This window comes from Neopelma chrysocephalum, unplaced genomic scaffold, assembly GCF_003984885.1.
Source record: "Neopelma chrysocephalum unplaced genomic scaffold, ASM398488v2 Primary Assembly neopelma1_71, whole genome shotgun sequence".
NCBI lineage: Eukaryota > Metazoa > Chordata > Aves > Passeriformes > Pipridae > Neopelma > Neopelma chrysocephalum.
The window spans coordinates 4,060,343-4,078,674 of NW_020897731.1; the positions used below are offsets into that span (position 1 = coordinate 4,060,343).

The 18,332-nt window shown below is 49.1% G+C and overlaps 1 protein-coding gene across 1 annotated transcript; it reads right to left on the reverse strand.

Moving 5' to 3' along the window:
* Positions 1–10,724: 10,724 nt before the first annotated feature.
* Positions 10,725–13,686, reverse strand: MSX1 (msh homeobox 1). Its single transcript, XM_027686575.1, has 2 exons — positions 13,210–13,686; positions 10,725–11,742 (listed from the first exon to the last, which is right to left on the reverse strand). Exons 1-2 carry the CDS (start codon positions 13,664–13,666, stop codon positions 11,312–11,314), a joined length of 888 nt encoding a protein of 295 aa, XP_027542376.1. The 5' UTR covers positions 13,667–13,686; the 3' UTR covers positions 10,725–11,311.
* Positions 13,687–18,332: the final 4,646 nt, after the last annotated feature.

Genomic DNA, 18,332 nt, shown 5'->3' on the forward strand with positions numbered 1-18,332 from the left:
ATTCTAGAAAACAAATCATGTGTCAGTCACAGGTTCTTGCAGGTGCTTGAACTAGTATCCCATGCAATGAGAGTTACAGAAGTTTCTAGTGAAAAAGAAAATAAAAAATTATTTTAAACCAGCACTTTAAGCCTAGTGGATCTTCAGATCCAAGACCCTGATGGTTCTATGTTCTAAGGCCCTCTACATTTGAGGACACGTAGCAGGGTTGTGGGCAGGCACTACCATGCCTAGTTGGCAAGAGTTTTAGTATCACAGTCTGAGGTACTTGTGTGTTGGCTAACAGGCAGTATAAAATGGCAGCTTCTCCTGACATAGCATTTAAGAAAATGTTCTTACCTTGTTATGCTGTTTAAAGAAACCTTATCAGTTGTTTTATTGTATAAAATTATTAAATATTAAATACATTACTATAAAAAATGGTTTAGTAGTATATCTATGTTATTTGTTTTTAGAGTATCAAAATAAAAAACAGTTATTAATTAATAAACCAGGGTGCATTTTATTGCAGTAATAAGTGAAGCTCTAAAGATTTATTATCACTTTCCAAGGATTTACTTCCTTTATTTAAAAAAATGTATCGGTGTCTTAAATAAGTTATACAGATCAATCTTACATGGAGAAGCCTTGATCCAGAAAAAGCATATGCTTATGAGTAATTTAACTGCATGAGTAACTTCATATAATTCAGTGGGTGAGAGAGAAGCTGTGATCCGTGGAGCTCCTAGTGTGGGTAAAGTTATTTGTGGGCACAACTGTTTGCAGTACTGGAGCCAAATATAACACATATACAAATTCCCATCTAGAAGAAAAGGCAAATGAATACATAGTAAAAAGCAATTACATGTTATTGAATGTTCTAACAACTATACATTCTATAATAAGCACATGAACACAAACAGGGATTCAAAGATGCTCAGGACCTACCCATAATTGATGGATAATAAATGAAGAGGCAGAATGAGATGGAGAAATGAAATTAATATGGTGTAACTCTCTTCATGTCCAAGTTTCTCTCTAATTGAGGTGTTTCTTGAATGCAGTAAGTATACACAGGATATACAAACAAAAAAAAAGGGAGTTGCACTCAACTACCATCTTTGGACACTGAACGCAGCTATTGTGCCATCTAAAGAGCACTTGGTTTGGTCTCTCAAGATGTTTTAGAGCACCTAAAGCAGATGTTTCTTAGATGCTCAGAGAGATCCATAAGTGAGAAGTAGGCATCTCTGAAGATTAAAGTCAAAAAAGCCTTCTGCCACACTTAGGACCCTATTACAGAAATTACCTATGCATTTTCTATCAGGTAACCACGAGCTAGAACATTAAAACAAAGCAAGTTCCTCTGTTGCTTGTTGTCTCTGTGATCCCCTTGTCTGTACACTGTGTGCTGCAGAGGGACATGGCTCCCACTGGGTGAAGGGAGGTAATGCTTCAGCTTGGGAAGAGGATGCTACCCTCAGAGGTGGGTATGTTGGCTGTGAACTCTTCATGGAGGGGAACCCGGCTTGCTCTGAGCTATGCTGCTGTGTTCTGTTCCAGCTGTATTTTTTTAAGAGAGTGATGCTGACTGACCTGTCTGATGTGGAATTCAGCAAGCCTCAGCAACTAAGTGTAGAGAGTGCCTCCACACCCTCACTTTGAGCTGAGCTTCTTTGGGAGAGAGTCATATAGCTGCTTAGTTTTTGGCTGTTAGGAGATGGTGTTATGCCTTTAGGAAGTTGTGCAGTCCAATACAGGAGCACCAACTGGTTCTAGATGTCAGAGCTTGTCATAGTGCTCTCCCACATGTAGATATCTGGAGTTTACCTGTGCTCCAGGACAAGCAGAATCCAAATCGCCATCAGCTCTCCCTCAATGCTGAAACCCTGCAACTGGGAGAGATTGGATATTCTGGTTTTGGCTTGTCCTCCTTATTAAAATGTGCCTGAATACCTCAGTCCCCCTGGGCCTGGCTGTGGAAGCATTAAACACTTTGCGAGTTCTTCTTATAAATTGCCAGTAAAATAGATGGTTTGCAAATGTTTATGTTCCTGCACTTTTTTTGCTCGTATGAAATAAATGCTGCTGCCAGGCACAATACAGTGCACCCAGTGTCTTTTGCAGTATTCTCGCTGCTGTTCACTGTAAAATGCATCTTTACAGATGTGTTTCTACCTCTTCACCTCCCTGCCCTCTAGCTGCATTTTGGCAATCTCAACATCGAAGATGTTGTGTTTGCTTTGTTTATACACTAGATATTTGCTTCAATTCCACTGTATGCTAACTACCTATTTTTGATTTGCATATTTTTTCCATGCTTATTTCTCTGAGTTCACTCTTCCCTCTGGCTGTGCTTGGCTGTCCTACACTCTGCACATCTCCTGGAAGTACTTCTACTCTGGAAGCTACTACGCTATGGTAGAAATACTAGAAAAGGTGCAATTATTTTGCCAGCCTTTCTTCCTGGTGCACACTTGGGATACACACAGCTGATGAGTGAGTCTTTTGTTCATATATATAATATGTAAAGTATACAAATGTTTTCTTTCTGATTACACAGAAGAAAAAGAACAAGCCTTAGTAATCCTTTCTTTCTCACTAGCAATTGGAATTTAAAATAAAAGATCCTATTCATATCAACACAGACTTTCGTGAAGGGGCAAGTGCCGCTCTTTCCTTGGTGCCATTGTCACCTGACAGAGTTCGGTGTGCTAAGGCTTTCTAAATGCTTTTCCCTTGCAACTTCCATTTTACCATTGCAGCCATCAGCAAAGGTTGTAACTCTAAATCTCATGAGGCAACTGATCCAGCTTTAAAAATGCCATAAAACGTTTTGTGACACATAGCCAAGAGGTCTCCCTCTCACCTAAGGGAAGAAATAAGGAATGGGGATAATGAGGAGCAGATAAGGTAGTACCACCTCTAAAAGCCTCAAAATGTGAAGGCACATCTTCAGGCACGATACAGCCACTTCACAGGTTAATGAGGTACTCATTACAGGCCTGAACACGTGCATACCTGTGTAAGCAGTGGTGCTACTGCCACTGGGTTTATATCCAGACTAAACACTCATGCAGGATGCAGGAAGATTCATCTGAGGGGACAAACAGTAGAGATAAGGGTTAATCATAGCTCCAACAGAGATGATCTGTACTGCTTTACAGTGGATCATCCCAAACAGTGTCCCTTCTGGGTTTTTTCCCCCTTGAAAACAGACTGCATTACTGTTTTTTGAATGCTAACTTTGCTTATCAGTACTCAAAAAGCAAGTCCCTGTAGGGTCCCCACTGACAAATGCTGCCAGGCAGTCATGTCCTTTCCTTTGCTCAGAGTGCAGTAATTAGAGAGATGCAATTTTCCAGTAGTGCTTGACAACCTACATCAAAGGCACAGAAACTGTTTCTGGACATTGAAAAGATAAAATTCTAATACTAACTGATGCCTCCCTCAGTTTTTATTGCAGTTCAATGTAAACAGATGCTGCTGGTTTTGAAAGTGTACGTTCAGATATGTCAAAGTATATGTATGGCGACGGTGATATCTACTGTAGTAAAGGCTGATATTTACCATCATGTGCATATACTTGATTCAATCATCTCTATGGCATTAGCTATGTGTGCGCTTACACGTTCACAGATGTCTGTCTTTACATGTACTTGCATACAAATACAAACACATGCATATGAATTAAATGGAAACTGTAACCCAACCTTAACCAGGGGTTTAAATTAATCATAATACATACACACACTTACAAACATTGGGCTATATTTAACTTTCACATAAGCAATGTAGAACTATTACCTTCTGCAGAGCTCTGCAGTTTATGAGTTAGCCCCAAAGCCTGTTAGTTAGCCTGTGGAAAGACGCCACTGACTTTATTGGGCTTTGGACCAGACTGAAGCCAATGGTTAATTGTCTCATATAATATAACTTTCTTTTCCAGCAAACTTAAGATAAACTTAGATTCTAATTCCAACAACTCTATAATTTTTTCCAAACAAATTCCTTATGGAATGGAAATGGCCATTCTTGTTCAGGGCATTTTTCAATGCTTTCGTGTTTCTTTGTTTTGAAAATTGATTCAGTCATGTTAAACATTATGCAAGCTAGAAAAAGATCACAGTCTCCAACTATGCAAAGTGAAATTCTCATGCATACATAGCTCAGAAATAAATGTCATTACAGACTTCAAACTTGGCTAGTATTAAAGCCATCTTTTAGGAAGGGGAAAAAAAATCACATTTGGAGAAATTCAGCCTGGTGTTTTAGAGAATAAGAATAATTTAGGATTATATGTCCATCTCAGCTTTCTCATTTTATTATATGCCCTATACAACTTTCTATTTGCTTTTCAGGTTTTTTGACATGGATTTATTTTGACTATGTACTTGAAATATGCAATTATTTAGAGGGAAATTTGACATGCCTGCATGGAACTTCTTGAATTAAAGGGAGAGCTGTGTAAAGATCTACCTTTGAATTCTAAGTTAATAAGACTGTTAAGTTCATCCTAATTCAGGTATCATAGCTGATAGAAATGCAGTTAAAGTCATGTCATTTTTAAGAAATTACTCTTGAAGAATCTTTTAACTCCCGGACCTCCTTTGAGTAATTTCTAAATTAAAATTCTGAGTTAGAAACTCATGGCTAAGCTTTCTGAATGTAGATTTTGTATATGCAGTTAATATTTAAGCTGTCTATAGAAAGAATGTGGCTGAAGTTTTTTAGCTGTGCTAATCACTGAAGAAAGTTCACATTTGGATTACTATTTATATTGATATTTATATTGTTATCTGATATTATGTCTGTTGTGGAGACATCGTGTTGTTTTCTGGCACTAAGGCTCTCAGGTGTTGGGCATCTGGCAGGGTACTCAAGTTCAGGCTTCCTGACAAGTGGCAACAGGGAACATCTCTGTTCTGTAACCTACAGTCTCCATAGCCAGGTAGTTGCCTACAGTCTTAATTCAAGGTAATTAATGCTTAAAGTACTAAATTGTTTTGAAAACCACTGAATCCTGTTTCTCTCTGTGTCTATTCCAGTCCCACACCATATGTATTATATTTCATAGCCCTGTATTTTGTTTTATAAATAAAATTTAGTGTGCATTGTTTATGTAGTCTTGTACCTAAAGAGAGGATTGACAATGTCACAGAAAGAAAAATCTCTGGTCAGATTGACAACATCTACGACATCCCACTGTCTCTTCTTGTGGTATGCCACAGACACAGCTTTCACAGTAAGTCCAAAGCTCATTACGAGGTTTTGAAAAGCATTTATGGCTTTTAGTGAGTACAGTGTGAGGAGCAGATGCTCCCCAGGACTAATGCACACAAGCTTGCCATAATGTGAGGGCAAGTCTTGGAGCCTCCAGTCCTTTGCTGATGTAAATGGGAACAGGCCCATTGGCTTACATCGAAATGCATTTACAGTGTAAGTCAATCACCCCTTGAGTTTTAAAGCATCCCATCCTTACTTCGGTATTTGTGTTAGCTGATATTTGCATAATAATGCTAAGGCACACAAAACATTGCATCAAAAAAAAGTTGCTCCTTCCCTCCAGCTTGTCCTTTGGAAATAATTCTCTTTTCCTCCTTTCCTGAGAGCTTCCCCACAGCACTTGCAGCTAACATATTTTTGTCATCTTTTGCTACCAGACCTCTTTCCCTCATGCTGTCACTTCCTTTCTATCTGTCATGCAAAAGGAGCCTGAATCATAGCAAAATCTTTAAATATTTCCTCCCCAGAGTGCTCTTTCTCTTTCCACCCCTACACTGGGCAGCAACAGTGCTGGTCAGAGGGTCTTGACTGTGTTTGTCATTACATGGTACCTATTTTTCCAATATACATCAAGTGCATATCCCACTCTGCCTGTTGCTGTGTGCCCCATACAAAACACAACAAAAGCATTGCTCAGTTAAGCTGAAATGAATATTTAGTTTGGGCTGCATCTTTTCGTGCCTGGTTGCCTGGACCTCAGTCCTGCCCAGTGCTGCTCACCATGACCCCACTGCCCTGTTGTCTGCCCCAGCTTAGATGAGAGTGGATCATAGAATAAATCTCAGACTTTAAACATTACTCCTACAAAACTCCCTCACAAGGTTTGTCTCACAGATCACTAGCAAGGGTCGTACAATGTAACTGGGTAGCTTTGATTGTTGTATGACCATATGCAAGAGGTTTGCTTCTCTTCCACCGGGCAAAGCAAGAAGAAACACTACAGTACTAACAGTGTTGTTCACACCGTCATGAGAATTGGTTGTTGGTCGAGGGGACTCCATACCACACGGGCAGCAGCACACGGACGAGCCGGTTGCAGGCACTCACCTCCTGGAGGAGTTTGGCTCCACGTGCAGTGGGATCCTCAGCTGCGCCACTTCCCCAGATGAAAAGGATAGCTTTGCACAGGGGATTTATTGCACATTCCTGGTCGCATGAGGGAGACTGCATCCAGGTAGCTGCCTCTCTTGCTTTCCCTTTAATCACTGCAGGGTGGGAACCGGAGCCAGCCTGGAGGGATAAAAGATCTCTGAGATGAAGAAGTACAATGGAGTGGAGTTAATGTCAATCGGTTTACTGCTGTAAGCAAATCACTACCACATCTCTCTGTGCAGCATGTTACAATTTACAACTCGTAGTTAAATGAGTCAGAGCTGTTGCTTCTGATTCTGCCTCCAGCTTCTCCTGCCACAGAGCTGGACAGACAATGGGTCCGTGTTGCAGAAGGGGCCTCGGGCCAGCCCCAAGGAGCTGTGTGTTGCAATGCCCATTATCGCAACGCCTCATTTTTTAGGCTTCCTGCTGTGGAACAGATTGCTCAGGCCAGAGACAGACACCACTGTGCTTCACATAAGGTGTGGAGAGAGTTAAAAGCTAATGAAAGGAAATTTCAAGAATCCACATGCTTCCTGAGTTAGAATATATATATATATTGTAATATATATATATAGTGGGGCCCAGCGCTGTGATAGGCAGGAAGAAGACTGCCACAGACTCCCTTGTAGTTCAGTGCCTAAGTCACATCAGCCTGCTTTTATGGCGAACTAGAGAGGGACAGAACCACGTCATTGCATCTAGGAGCTCATCGGGTACAGTAAATTATATGCCAAGTAGTGAGAGATGTACTCACCAGCCACCAGTCTACTGGATTTAATTTGGGTGGCCCCACGGTTCTGAGGCATGTCCTGGTCTCGAGGCTACTTATGCAGCTGCTCTTTCTTGCTCTCTCTTGCCACCTCTGTGTCTAATATAAAATCAAGTGTATCATTAGAAGAGATGAAGAGCAATTACCTCTGAAGCCCTAATAAGCTGGTGATTGGTATTTTCACTTTGCATACAGAATACCTGAATTCAGCTGTTTTCTTAAAATCAGACAGTACTGAGGAGTTAGTGCCAAGCATCCCGTTTCCTTGTGAAGGTGTCCAGTCAGTTTGTTCAACAGACCTTTCATTTCCCTGGTTTTTAGGAAGAAGGTCTGACTCAGGAAACTCACACAAGATGATGAGCCTGGACTTAAGCATACTAGCGCTACTGAGAAGCAGGCTCACCCCCTCCCCTTCTCTTGGCCTTTACAATGGGTAAGTTAGTCAGCTTCCCTGTTTTGCCTCTGATTTCTGAAGGTTGTGTTCTCGGCACAATCCTGAGCAGCAGGAAGCTGCTGCTGCTGCTGTGCCTAACTCACTTGCTGAATTTAGACTGCCCTAACTTTGGAAACCATGCTTTTAAGCTCCCAATTCACTTAAGCACTACGGAAAACATTCGATAAAGCATTCAACCGGGCATTGATTCGTGTTTCGAGTGTAAGAGCGAATGCAGAAAGAAACCCCGAAAACACCAGAAATTCAGAGCAGGGGACAAATCCACGATTTAACCAGATTTGCGTAGCGGGTTTTCCCGGTAGCCACCTTCTCTGTAGCTAAAACTGAAAGAGAGCCTTTCCTTGCTTCTTAGCCGCTCAGCCCGCGCTGCGTGCTCCTCTGCCACAGCCGGAGCTGGGCGCGATTCCGCGGCGTTCCCAGTCGGGGCTCCCGAGCCCGCACGGAGCCTGTGCCAAGCAGATGCGCCCGGGGGCTGCCCCCGTATACGGGTAACGGAGCCGTTCCCGTCCTTCGTGGGAGTAAGAGTAGAAGAACGGCTTCTCTTTTATTTTGTGTGCGTTTCTGCGCGTTTTCTCCCTCTCCGTGCTCTGGCTACTGTGTGAGCTTAATTTCCTACGCTCCGTGGGAAGTGTCGCACCAAGGCGCTATCGCTTTCCCACGGCAGAGTCTGCCTCGGCTGTGAGTCCGCTGAGGGACGTGGAGGTGCTCGGGGCCCCTCTGCTTTCTCTCGTCTGTCTGCCGAGGCTCTCTAGGAGTACATGTGGAGATATGCATGGAGGGGAGGGGGTACCGCCGTGACTGGGGAGGGGTGGCGGGGGAGAGGGGAGTTATTAGGAAACTTTGCTTTGGCTACTCTCTATCCTTGGGGCTGCGTGGCGCCAGCACCCTCAAGTTGAAAGGAAAACAGCCATTCTCACTTCCAACTGCCCACTGAGATCCTTAAGGCGACAAAGACACAAAAGTGAGTTTTATTTGCTGGTAAGCCAGAGGCAAGAAAAAAGAAAAGCCAATTCCCCCTTAAAAAGAGCCGACAAATCCTTTTTGCTCTTTTGTGTGAGCTTTTCCTATTCACATGGAGCGTTCATCCGTGTGATTCCCAACTTATTGTCATTACTTAGTTATTAATTGTTCTCATCTGGGTTTAATTGAGCAACCAAGGACTTTAGCCCAAGGGTCAGGGGGAAAACTTAAAGCAAAGACTTGTTCAATAGGAATCCTGCGCTTCGAATATCCATCCCGAGTTGACATAATGTAAAAAAAAAAAAAAAAAAAAAGAGACAAAGCAGAGAGATGAAAGGATCCCGCTTTGCCCGGAGCCCCGCGTCGCAGCGCCCAAAGGTGCCGGCGCCGGGAAGTGGGGCTTGAAGGGAGCCAGCTCAAGGCAGTTCTCGCTGTTTAAAATCTCTCTCTCGGTTTTTTAAGGGCATCTTTACAGGATAAACCTGGCCTCCTGCGCGATTAGATCTTCTCCCCAAACGCTCGGTCTAATCGCGCAGAAGCTAAGTTTATCTCCAGCCTTTTTCTGCCAGAGACACAACGTGGGAAAAAGCCGGCACAGCGCTCTCTCGCTCCGGCGCGGCGTTGGGAGCTGGGGTCAGGATCACAGACACTGTCATTTACACAGAGAAAAGAAATGATCGGAAAAGAAAGCCAAAGGGTTGGGAAAAAAGTTCAGGGGAAAAAAAACAACCACAAAAACCCCAAACTCACCCCAGCCCAGAAAAGACTGGGCGGCCAGAGCGGAGCGAGAGATAAGAAGAGGGGGATTAGACCAGCGAGCTCTGGAGAAAGTGACTGGGTTCAGGTATGTTGTTTCATTGAGTTATTGAAAGCATCATTGATATTTAGGAGATGATAAAAAGTCCCGCCTCGCCCCCAGCTACAGTCTCGCTGGAGCCACAGTGCCTGCACAAGATTGCCGAACCCTCATTACAGCAATTATTTTCCTTCTAACTTTGCTTCAACCTTAACGTTTTAAATTGCTGGAAATGAAAGCAGCAGGGGGAAAAAAAGAAAAAGACAGAAAGAAAAATATAGAGAGTCCCAATTTCTCAGCGACCATTCCTTGAGCACAAAGATAAAGCGCGAAATTAAAAAAAAAAAAAAAAAAAAAAGGGGAAACCAGCGCTCTCCCTTACCCGAGGGATCCGCCAAACCAAACCGGGTAGAGCGACGCACTGAGGGGCTCAGAGCGCAGCCGGCGGGGGACGCGGCGAAGCGGCGGCGCCGGTACCGGCGGGGTCAGCGGGCGCGGAGCGGCGCGGCCGGGAATGCGAGGCCCGCCGACCTCCTCCGCGGGGTCCTCGGCCGTCGCCAGTGGTTTCCACGGGGCCGTGGCGACTGGGACGGGGTTCCAGCGGAGCCGGCCGCCGTGGCCTGCGGGGCGCTCGGAGCTACGAGGATGGGCAGGAGAGACGGCGCCGAGCGGTCCCGACCGTCAGTCCCGGGGGTCCCACCGGCTGCCTGACCTGCACTCGTGCCTAAACACCACCTTCCCCCAACATCCCACCCCCACAACCCGCACCCTACCCACTCCCATCGGCTCCGGCGCTGCTGCTACCCCCCGCTTATTAACATGCTTTATCCCCTTCTCCAGCACCACCCCAACAGCGACAGACCTATCTCCCCACTGCCCCAAATCCTGGTTCTCCCTTTCCCCTAGCAATACCGGCTGCCAAAAGGAGCTCTGAGGGAAGCCCTTGGTACCGAGGTGTGGGACATTTCACACCATCCCCAAGGTCTCCGAAGCTGCCGAGGGCTGCAGCAGGGAACTTTCTGGACAGAGGCAGGTGGAAGGGAGAGGAACATTTTTTCTTCTTCCTAAGGCTAAGGAAGCCAAGCCAGGGCTGTGCTGGGGAAGTAGTAGCAGCCACCTGCACCCTCAGGGCAAGGATACGGTGGGAGCTGATGCTGGAGAGGTGCAGTGGGGGGAAAAGGAAGAAATCTCAGACAGCTGTGAGGACAGGGCAGCTCCAGGACACATCGGTTGAGCTTTCAACTTGCTGTGTCTCACCATCACTCCAGCTGAAGTCTCCTGGAGAAGAGGGAAGAGTCCCTCTCTCTTGTCCCCCAACACACAAATTTGATCTCTTCTATCGCCCGCGGCAGGGCAAGGAGCGAGCACACAAACTGCATCAAACAGTAGCTTAAAATTAATTTATTTAACAAATATAGCTATAATATAAACGATAATAAAATTTCAAATATACAGTATATTACATAGTACACAGAGCCCCTTCCAAAGGAGCTGGCGGAGGAACAAAGACAGGTAACAGACAGCGCTGTTACACAGGGACAGGAGAGGCTGCTCTACCCTTCTGCCTCTTGACCTCGCCTTGCAGAAAGTAAGAGAAACATCCTGTCTTTCAGTCCCCTTTTTCCGTTTCTCTTCCACAGTTCCTTACCCCATGCAGGGGACTCTCTCCAGGCTGCCAGCTGGACCCCGGGACGCAGGGCAGGGTTGGCCCATCAACACCCTGTGGTCAGGAAGGAGCTGGGGCAATGCTTCAGGCTTCTGCCAGCTCCCCAGGACTGCTGAGGAGTGCAGAACAGTGTTGGGCCAGGGGCCCAGTGTCAGAGAGGAAAGCAGAGAGGTCAAGCAGAGCTGGACTGGAGGAGTCTCTGCCACGGGGTCCATGGGGAAGTCCACAGAGAAGAGCAGGGAGGGAGTGCATGTGTAGTCAGCGGGAGCAGACAGCCGGCGGGCTGGACTCAGCAAGGCTCAGGCTCTATGTGAGGTGATACATGCTGTATCCCACGTGTGCTGTGTACAGTCCCACAGGAGCCACAGGCAGCCCTGCCCGCTGGAAAGGGCTGGAGGTGCCGTACAGAGAGGCACCGGCAACAGCCGGGCCGCCCAGCGGGAAGGAGATGCCAAAAGCAGCGGGCGGGAGCATGGGCTTGGCTGCCATCTTCAGCTTTTCCAGTTCGGCCTCCTGGAGCCTCTTGGCCTTGGCGCGGCGGTTCTGGAACCAGATCTTCACCTGGGTCTCGGTGAGGCTGAGCGAGCTGGAGAACTCGGCACGCTCGGCGATGGACAGGTACTGCTTCTGCCGAAACTTCCTCTCCAGGGCCAGCAGCTGTGCCGTGGTGAAGGGCGTCCGGGGCTTCCTGTTTGTCTTGTGCTTGCGCAGGGTGCAGGCTGGAGGACTGAGCCGCCCTGTGCCGGGAGCAGCCGGGGGAGAGGAGAAGGAGAAAGACACCTCGGTTAGCAGCGCCGGAACCCCAATGGCCCACAGAACCCCCACCCTACTGCAGCTGGGGTGAAGACAGGAAGGCAATAAGGTGCCACTCGAACGAAAGCGCCCCAAATCCTCCAGGGCTGCCTGGGGCACACTTCAAATTGCCATCTCCCTTTCCAGTAAAGAGAGCGGGTGTCCGTAACAGGAAAGCGTCCAACAAATCCATGGAAAAATACTCGGCAAAGGACAGGAGTCAGGCACCCACACACCCTCCACCTCCTGCCTTCACGGATCCCGGCTCATGAACAGGAGTCATAAACTAAAGGAATGACCTTCAAAAAAAAAAAGTCCCGTCCTTTTTATCGGATTAAAGAGAAAAAAAAATAAACAAAACGGGCTGGCTTCTCAGTCTCACACCCTCTTCATTAGGCCCCTGGGAACCGGATTAAGCATGTAATTAATTACGAGGTTTGCATTGACACTCAGGCTCTATCTACCGCTCTTCACCGGTCCGCTCCTCTTTTCTCTTATTTAACATTTCTAAGGATCCTCAACATCCATCTGTCTCCGGTTTACTTAGCAATAACAACTTTTACTTTGCAATTTAAATAAATTAAACCGCTGCTATACTCTACACAACTCCTGTCAGGAAACCTGCCCTTCTCCAAGGAACAGAGAAAATAGCTCTGTTTGTAGCTTTGCTAAGGGCCACCCCAAACGCTCAGGAGAGCCTCAGCTCAAGCTCGCTCCTTTCCACGGGATCCGGAGTGGGGACGGAGCGCGACCAGGCCGAGGGCAGGCAGCCCGAGGTCTCCGGACCCGGGCTCAGCGCAGCCGCTTGAGATAATTAACAGGCTTTTCTCGTCCCACCTCTCCCGCTGCTACTTCTAATTATTTAGATAACTCTGTATTAAAGCAGGAAAACATTAGCAATTGCGGCTCTTCAGACTTCGGAGATGCACCACTCGAGACAGCAGCCGGTGAGGCTGAAGACCGCAAGGCTCCCGCCCCCAGGAGATCGGTCTGTGCGGGTCCTTACAGAATTATTTGAGCCATTTTCTGAGAAAACACCGCTGAGACTGGGTCAAGAATTGCGTGGTCAGTTCGAGATCCAGGTCAAACTAACAGGCCGGACGGGTTATCTTACTTTTCTGTTAACATTTGTCACAAGACCTCGCCCTGGCGCGGCCGCTCTTCCTATGCCTTCCCAGCCATCATCCGGCTTCGCACACACTCGAACCCGTTCAGTAATTTGAACGGGCCGAAGTGGCCTAGCAGACAGTGCGAACGTCAGGGGGAAGTGTACCAGGAGGGGCCAGGCAGGGTAAAACCAACAGAAAACCCCGGCCGCCCGCGCAGCTTTGCCCTCGGACTGCCCGGCCCTGCGGGAGGGTCGCAGCCGCCCCAGACGGCTCCCAGCCCGCCCGCTCCCGAACCCTACTTACTCGGGGGAGGCGGCGAGAACCGTGGGTTTTGCATCCAAGGGCTCCGCTCTTGCTTCTCGGGGCTTTCCGCCTTGACGATCGCGTCTTCGGGCAGTTTGACCAGCCCCCCGACGGAGAAGTGCCCGCCCAGGGGCAGGGGAGAGCCCGGCGCCTCCGCCGTCAGGGCGCCCAGCCGAGGGCTCAGGCTGGAGCGGGCGGCCGCCCCAGCGCCCGGCGGGGGCCCGGCGCCCTCGGGGCCATCCCTGCCTCCCGGCTTCCTGTGGTCGGCCATGAGCGCCTCCACGCTGAACGGCAGCAGGGATGGGGAGACCTTGGGCTTGTCGCTCTCCTCCTCCCCGCCCATCGCCGCCGCGACGGGGAGGGCGCCGCCGCCGCCGGGACTGCTGAAGGCGGACGCGGGCAATTCGTCACTGCGGACCCCGGTGGGCGCGGCGGTCATATCCACAGCCGGGGCCATGCAGAGGCGGCCCGTGGTCGCCACCGCAGCGCCGGGCAGGAGCGATGGGGGCCGCTGCGCATGGGGCCGGGAGCGCGGAGGGCGCGTGCAGCCGTCGGACGCGCTCCAGCCCCGCGGCGGCGCCGCCTGATAAAGCGGCGCGGGGGCGGCACCGCCCAACCAGCGCGCGGGGGGCGGGGCGGTGCCGCCCCATTGGCGGCGGGGCGGGGGGGCGGGGCCAGGATCGCCGGCGGCGCGTCCCGCCTGCCCCGCGTCCCCCCCCGGCCCCACGTCCCCCCGGCCCGCTCTCGCCATCCCGGCTCTGCTCCCCAAAAACCCGTTCCGCACCCCTCAGTTCCGCCCCGATCCGCTCGCCCCAGCCCCGTTCTGCACCCCCCCGCGGCCTGCCCCGCTGCCTTCAGCCCCGCTCCGCGCCCCAGTTCTCATCTCAGGCGGGAGCAAAGAAGGCCGGGGCTGCCTTCCCCGGGAAGTCCCCTTCCCCGCCGCGGGGACGGGAAGACTCAAAACTCGGGGAAAAAACGTATTAACGTCGGAAAAAAATAAGCCGGCCTTTCTACTAGCAAGCGAGAGGGAGCGGGCCCAAGCCCACTCTTCCAAACCAGCAAATACCGGGCTGTCCCGAGTGTGACCTCTCAAAGGGAAGGAGCCGCTTCCCATCCCACAACCTGGCTGCGCCTCGAAACAGTGGTTTTAGGGGGTTTGGTTGGTTTGTTGGTTTTGTTTTTAAATGAACGCCGGCCCTGCAGTGTGTTCGATGTGACTGCGGAGATCTGCGTTTATATACGTACCCGCATACACAACACATAAATTGTGCCACTTTTCATGGCATAGATGTGTGCGTGTCTGCAGATAACAAAATGTTCATTCACGTAAAAAGAAACATATAAGCCCCTGAGCCCTTAAAGTCCCAGCTATTTTGTTTTGTAAATTCGTTTTACGATCTCTTATCCCCGCGCTCAGGACGGATGTGCAGTAAAACGGAGCCGCTCTCTAATAACGGGATTGGCCGCTCGCTGAGAAAAGTTTATTGATAGCTGCAGGGCTCTAATCTCCTCGGAACACAAGAGCCTCTTGCAGTCATTTAAGGGCAATTATCTAAACGGGGAGGGACAGAGAATTCCCTTTCCTTTTAACTGAACCCAATAAAGATGGTAGATTAGGAGCATATAGATTATGAAATGAATTGATATAATAGACATTTTGTTAACTGATAAGCAACAGGACCTGATTGAAATGAATTGTCCTGCGAGCAGCTACGCACACTTATCTTACACACGCGTGATCATGTGCCCTTGCGGTGTGCTCACAGTGTCCTGCACGTACATCATACCTACCTCCCGCATGTGCTGTGCTCATGCATGGATCATACTCTAGTGAAGATGATTTGTAGGCGACTTGCAGGCTACCCCCCCGCATTCCTACACATGAGAGCGAACGCACTTCGTGAAGACCTATTCGCCGACACATGGCTCACACTGGCACATCCAACCACCCTCCCGATCCGTGCCGCCCTGCTGAGCGCTCCTGCGAGGCGGGGAGCAGCGGTGCCGCCGCCCAGCCCAGCCCAGGCCGGCCCCGCGCCCTGCCGGTGCCGGTGCCGGTACCGCTGCCCGCAGCCTCCCCCGCTCCCCGTCGGGCCAGGGGGCCGGGTCGGGCCGCTTCGGGGCGGGGGGGTGGGGGGTGCTCGGAGAAGCGGCTGCATTGCTAATTGCGAGAATAAACAATCTGTCACGATTAGTCAGTGCCTCTAATAGGCAGACAAGTGATGTTGTTTTTAGGCGCCAGCAGCGGTCTGATCAAAGGCTTCAGCTGGAGGGGGACTATTGAGGACGTTAACCCGCATCAAGGGAGCAAGGCGCCTTAGCCCTGGGACATCAGCACATTCAGCCTGACAAAATTAGTTTGCTCTACCAATCACACGACATTTTCCCAAAGCCGGGTGCTCGACACGAAGATGCACCCCCACCCCACCCCCGACTAAGAAAACATGCACATATATCCATGCATCGTGTTTCACGGTGTCACGATGTTCCCTCCACCCGATCCTACAGGTAGGATCTTGTTTGGGGTTTTTATTATTTTTTTCCCCTGATTCCAAACTTAACCGTGCAAAAGACTAAGTGATGTGTTTATTAGACCTCGAGGCAGCCCATGGGCTGATTTCGATCTTGTTGTTCTATAGAAATACGAATATTAAAAATAGAGCTGCTGACTTGTTTGGGGTCTTTTTTTCCCTCGCTTTTCTTTTGTAGAATGGTTGTAACCTTGGGATGTTGCTGAGGTTTGAAGAGATGCGTGTGCGTCTCATACCGAGAGCGCGATCCCGCTCTCATTGAGAGTTGACAGAATGAGATAATTAGCTCTCTATTTATCTCCCAGCAATGAGCGCTTTGTGTTTACATTTCTGTCATACTCGGTGGTATTTCAATCACTGTATCATAGCAAGGACTTGATTCTAATTCACGTGCTGGCAAGCTCTTGGGCTGAAAACGGGAAGACAGTAAAGTTCCTTTCGGTTCTTACTCCTTTCTTTCTTTCACAACTTTCTTAATGAAATCTATAAGTTCTAAGTTAGGAATGGAGAAAACAAATTTGCATAACGAAATTTCTCCCAAGGCTGATTTCTGTGTTTAGCGGAAAATTTTTAGTATCCAAACTCTTCCTACCTTGCTTGCTGCGCTCTGGGTGACCAAAACACCGCTAAGTTTTAGGAACTTTTTTAGTACCTGTTCCATGGTGTTGATACTCTGGCTTGCTTTTAGATGCCTCTCTCTTATTTTCCTCCCTGGGCTGTAAGAAAAATCGAAGTGAAAGGGCACGGGGGAATAGGTGACTTTATGGGTGCTTGTTCCAGCCCAGCGTTTTTATTGGGAGCAGTGGCGCTTCCCTGAAGGCACTTGTGCTAGATAACAACATTGGGCAATTAGCATCCTAAACAGTCCCGTTTCAATATAATGAATGTGCTAGGCAAAGCCATTACCCATAGCATTTTATTTCGGAGGGAATACAACAACAAGGGTTGAGGGAGCGCATGGGGGATGGGGAGAAAGGACAGGAGGCAGCACTAAACCAATTCAGGGCATTGTCTGCCTTTTGTAAACGTTATCTTTGACTTAAAGACAGAACTCAGAATGGAGAGGGGTGTTGTTGTTTCCCTTGTTTCTATTTTATTTCTCCCGAGACAGCAGCTCTTAGGAGACCAGACAGTTTCGCAGGACACGAGCTGGCTTTGGGGACGGGCGGCTCCGGGGCAGCTCTACCGCTTCGGGCACTGCCTGCGCGCTCCCTGCGCGCTCCCCGCGTGTTGTCTGAGCAGCATTCAGCAGCCTTGCTTCATCTGTGAGAGCCTCAGCCCTGGGGGCAAAAAGCCAGATCTATCGCAAGTGCTAAAAATGTCCCGCGGGCTTTACAAGCCCTCAAAGCCCTTCAAGTGCTCAAAGCCCTCCCTGCTCCCGCCGCTGTTCCTTCTCCGCTGAGTGTCGGGAAAATGCGGAAAGATCCCAGTTCTTTTTTTCTTGTCTTTTTTCTTTTTTCTTTTTTATTTTTCTTTTTTTTTTTTTTTAATTTTTCTCTTTTCCCCTTTTCCTTCTGCCCTGATTAAACATAACCCAAACGACTTTTAAGGCTTCAGGCACCTGGACTGGTCCTCGGGAGGTCACTAGGAACGGTTTGGACGGCCAAACTCCAGCCGCCGAGGCGTCCCCGTCTCTTTGAGGGTCGGAGGAGCCGAGCTGAAAGGAAGGCACTATTTCAAGTGGCCTAAATTAATTTGATCGCGACATTATGATGCACTTGGAAAAGATGAAAGAAAAGGCTGGCCGTCTCCTCCAAGATCTCTATAATTATAGATAATATATCCTATTTCAAAGCAATTAGCTCAATCAGGCGTAACGAGGCACTTTGCTGCCAGGGAGTAACAATGCCTTACGGTTATTTAAGCTTCAAGATGTCAAGCAGACTTCGAGACTCTCTCTGCCCAAAAGGGAACTTGGCTGCCTTGGTGAAAGCCCCATGGCTAAGGCGGTGGTTTCCCTTTAGTGACAACACGCCTATCTAATTTAATATATTTTTTAAAGCTCTTGCAAAGGTGCCGGCTCTGCTGGAGAAGAGCACCGCTCCTCCAGGCGCATTTGGAGCCGGTTCCTGTGTGGCATCACCTCTACCCCTGCCCGTCAGCACCGACTTGCCTCGCCTCGCCTGCTCGCTCCGGGATGCTTGTGCTTTCCGAGCCTTTTTCCCGCTCGGTGCCTTTCTTTCGATCTCTTCTTGGGGTGATTCCGGCTGCCTTTCATAGGGTTCTGCAGAAGCAGCTATTGATGGGGCGCACTGGCTGATGCGGGTTGGCAGCCACGGTGCAGACCTCCCTGCTGAGCCAGCGCCTCCTCCCAGCCCCCAGAGCTTTACCCTGCCGTCGTCTCGGCCTTTACCTGAAGTGCTTCTCAGGGTCCCGAGAGCACCGAGAGCATCCGCCCGCTGGTTGCGTTGCCAGCGAGCCCGCGGTCCTGTGCATGTGTCCTGCCGGTGTGTGGAGGGGCTCTGCACTCACAGAGCAGGGCCCCAGGTGCCGGAACCCCCTCACCCCGACCCAAACCCGCACAAGACGAGTGCGCTGAACGAGCTGTGCCTCCCGTGCCCAGGGACGGGGGATATGGGGGCGAGTTTGAGC